General features: G+C 37.1%; 1 protein-coding gene across 1 annotated transcript; it reads right to left on the minus strand.

Moving 5' to 3' along the window:
- Positions 1 to 100: 100 nt before the first annotated feature.
- LOC128247281 (uncharacterized) lies at positions 101 to 2,329 on the minus strand. Its single transcript, XM_052966152.1, has one exon. The coding sequence runs from the start codon at positions 1,443 to 1,445 to the stop codon at positions 234 to 236; it is 1,212 nt and encodes a 403-aa protein (XP_052822112.1). The 5' UTR covers positions 1,446 to 2,329; the 3' UTR covers positions 101 to 233.
- Positions 2,330 to 3,041: the final 712 nt, after the last annotated feature.

Below are 3,041 nucleotides of genomic sequence, written 5' to 3' on the forward strand. Positions count from 1 at the left end.
TATATATATACATACATATATGTATGTATATACATACACGCACACACACATATAATGCATGTGTGTGTCTGTATATATCATGTTTTTATAAATATGTGTATATAATGAGAGAAATCTGGAAGGAGCAAAATTGTCATTTTCTTTTTTTTTTTTTTGGCTGGTTTTTTAAATGGTTTGTGTTGTGGTTGTTCTTTTATTTTGTTGTGTTTTTTCTTTTTTCTTTTTACTCCGTTTTAATCATATTTTCTCAAAAACGAACGTATGACAGTACCTTTGAAAATCAGAGTTTCATTTGCTCCACCGTTTGGTAAACTATGGTGAGTAACAAATGGATAAAGAGATACTAGTGCCTCACATGAGATAGTTTTTTGTTGGTATTTGGAAACAAATCTTTCCAGTTTATGATCGTAGGTGTTAGATTTGCACATTTTCATTGAATAACGGTTTCGCAAGAAACGACCCGTGTTTCTAGGAGCCGGTAGCATCGAGTCCATAAATGGACGATCACTTACTGGAAAAACATCTTTTCTATGGAATGTATAAGAAGATGAGAAAGTTGGATCAGCGTCCCAGATGTGGGTCTTATTCTCCCGGAAGAAACTTATGTCCAAATAGGGCCACGACCACGAAATCCCTGGAATAGGACGAGACAAAGTGGAATAAAATTTCCAACGCTTGCCTTGTTTATCGTTGAGAATGTAATTTGGTGAACGGCTTGAAAGGACTTGCCGAATGAAGGGCTTTTCACTTACATTCATCATAACATCCATATCATCGTCCCAAGGTATGATTCCGTGATGCCGGAAGGAACCGAGTAAAGTTCCGCTGTAAAGAAAATATGTTAAGTTGTAAGTTGTTACCAGTTCCACAAATCGGCTCAAAATATCTGTGAATGCTCTCAAATCGTCATTGTTCATTCGAGTGTTGAAAAACTCAATGCTCCGTGACGAAGCTAAACGTCTCTTTTTATTCTTTTTGTTATCCGTAGCCTTCGGGGAACCGTTATTGTCTTTAGGTTTTTCTTGAAATATACTCTGTTTCCAAATCAACAGACTGTTTTCATGTATTTTCTTTTTACCATTCTTTGCTTTCGAATTTGATGGCGAAGAACGAGATGAGATATTAGTTGCAGACGACATCTGCGCTACTGGTGGTCGCTTACGAGGTGTAAGTGAGAGCAGGTCATTTTTGAATTTCCGATGTGACCTTTTCCGAAGAGGTTCAAAACGTAACGTTTTCAAGGAAGTGTCTTCGATGTCATTTAGGAAGCTTCTCATTTGTGGTGTAATATCGTGTTTGGTTCTACTACTAAGGTGTCGCCGACTGCCGATTCGGGTTAAATTCTCAAAGAGAGTCCAACCAAAATAAAGACTTATCAAATTAAACAGTGCTATTAGACAAAAATATGTCCAGCATCTTTTCCCAGGTAGAAATAAAGTCCTCATGGTTGTAGATTTGAAGAAATGATATTTTCCTGGACGGTTATCCGTAATTTCTTTCGTGCATATAAAATAAATATTCGCCTAGCAGTTCGTTATTAAACTCGCTGGTTTATTTCGCTGCTTTTTGAAAGTTGTCATTATTACGAAAAATTGCTTATTGATCAAACGCCGAGAGAGAAAGAAAAATCTGAAATTCTCAGTTATGTGAGCAGATTTAAATTTTACGAAATAACGTTGCCAGGTGATTGAAATGTATAAATCACTTGAAATATGACAGAGAAACTCAAAAGAGAGAACAGAGAAAACAACGCCACATTTTACAGTTCACTGCCGCCAGTTATCTCATTAAAATGCCGATGTAGAAATCCCTGAAATATCACACAAAAAGGGTTTTGTCGGAATGTAGTGGACATTTGTTGTTTGATAGTACGCAGACCTGAAAAGCAACAACATTCTCAGCAGCAGCGCCCGTGTTTAATACTTGTAACTCGAGTGGTAATTTAAGCAGTGTAGTAGTAGCAGGGGAAAACTGATGCCGTGTTTCCTTGCAAAGCCTTGTCAGTAGTTACTCTACGTTGCGTTGCGACGGCACTCTTTCGCTGTGTGTTCTATGGCTGTGTATACATCTAGCCAATATGAATGTGCTTGTGTTTAGACGACGTATACATATACACGCAGTCTTTCATTAAACACCCGTTTAATAGAGTAGTTGACATTTTACAGTTTTTTATTCGTTCATTCAGTAATTTTCTTTCTTGTCTTTCTTTCTTTCCTTCTCTGTAGAAATGTTGGACCTCGTCAAAAAGAAACAGCGTAAGTACAGAATGCCTGTGACATCTGTCGGTTGTAATACAATATTCTCTTCACCGCCACACCATATATATGTGTGTATGTGTGTGTTTGAGTGTGTGTGTGTGTGTGTGTGTGTGTATGTATGTATATATGTGTATATGTATATATATATATGTATGTGTAGCCACGCTGGAGCGCCATGTATGTATGTATATATATGTATGTATGTATGTATGTATGTATGTATGTATGTAACCCCCCCCTCTTTATTGCGGGCTATTCAATGTACATTTAATGACAAAGTTTCATTTTAATTAGCAGCTTTTTATAATTATTTCACTTCATTAAACATTAATTTCCACTAACATTTTCGTCTTTCCGAACGAAAACTCATTCATTTCCTCGTCATCTAAAGAAAGCGTGGTCTTGCGCCGCCACCGCCTACTACTACTACTACTACTACTACTACTACTACTAGAGAGTCTGTATGTGGTCGCTCGACTTACCAGAAATAGCAGCCAAAATCTCCCTCGAACCAAAACTGGCATCCCTACAGGTAGGGGGGGGGAAACGAGGGAGTCACGCCTGAAATACCTTTAATCAAAGCTCACCTGGGCCTAAACAACAACAACAACAACTACTACTACTACTACTACTACTACTACTACTACTACTACTACTACTACCACAATGTTATTGGTACAGCTCTCTCAAAGGCTTTAGGTTAAAGGTCAGAACCTCGTCGTAATTCTTAAATAAAAGATTAACGATTTATTGTTTTTTTATTATATTTATTTATTTTCTTAT

The sequence above is a fragment of the Octopus bimaculoides genome, chromosome 3 (genome assembly GCF_001194135.2).
Source record: "Octopus bimaculoides isolate UCB-OBI-ISO-001 chromosome 3, ASM119413v2, whole genome shotgun sequence".
In the NCBI taxonomy this organism is placed as follows: Eukaryota; Metazoa; Mollusca; class Cephalopoda; order Octopoda; family Octopodidae; genus Octopus; species Octopus bimaculoides.

Bases quoted from the DNA above. Each gene is read 5' to 3' on its own strand.
- LOC128247281 (XM_052966152.1), bottom strand. From the start codon at position 1,445: ATGAGGACTTTATTTCTACCTGGGAAAAGATGCTGGACATATTTTTGT.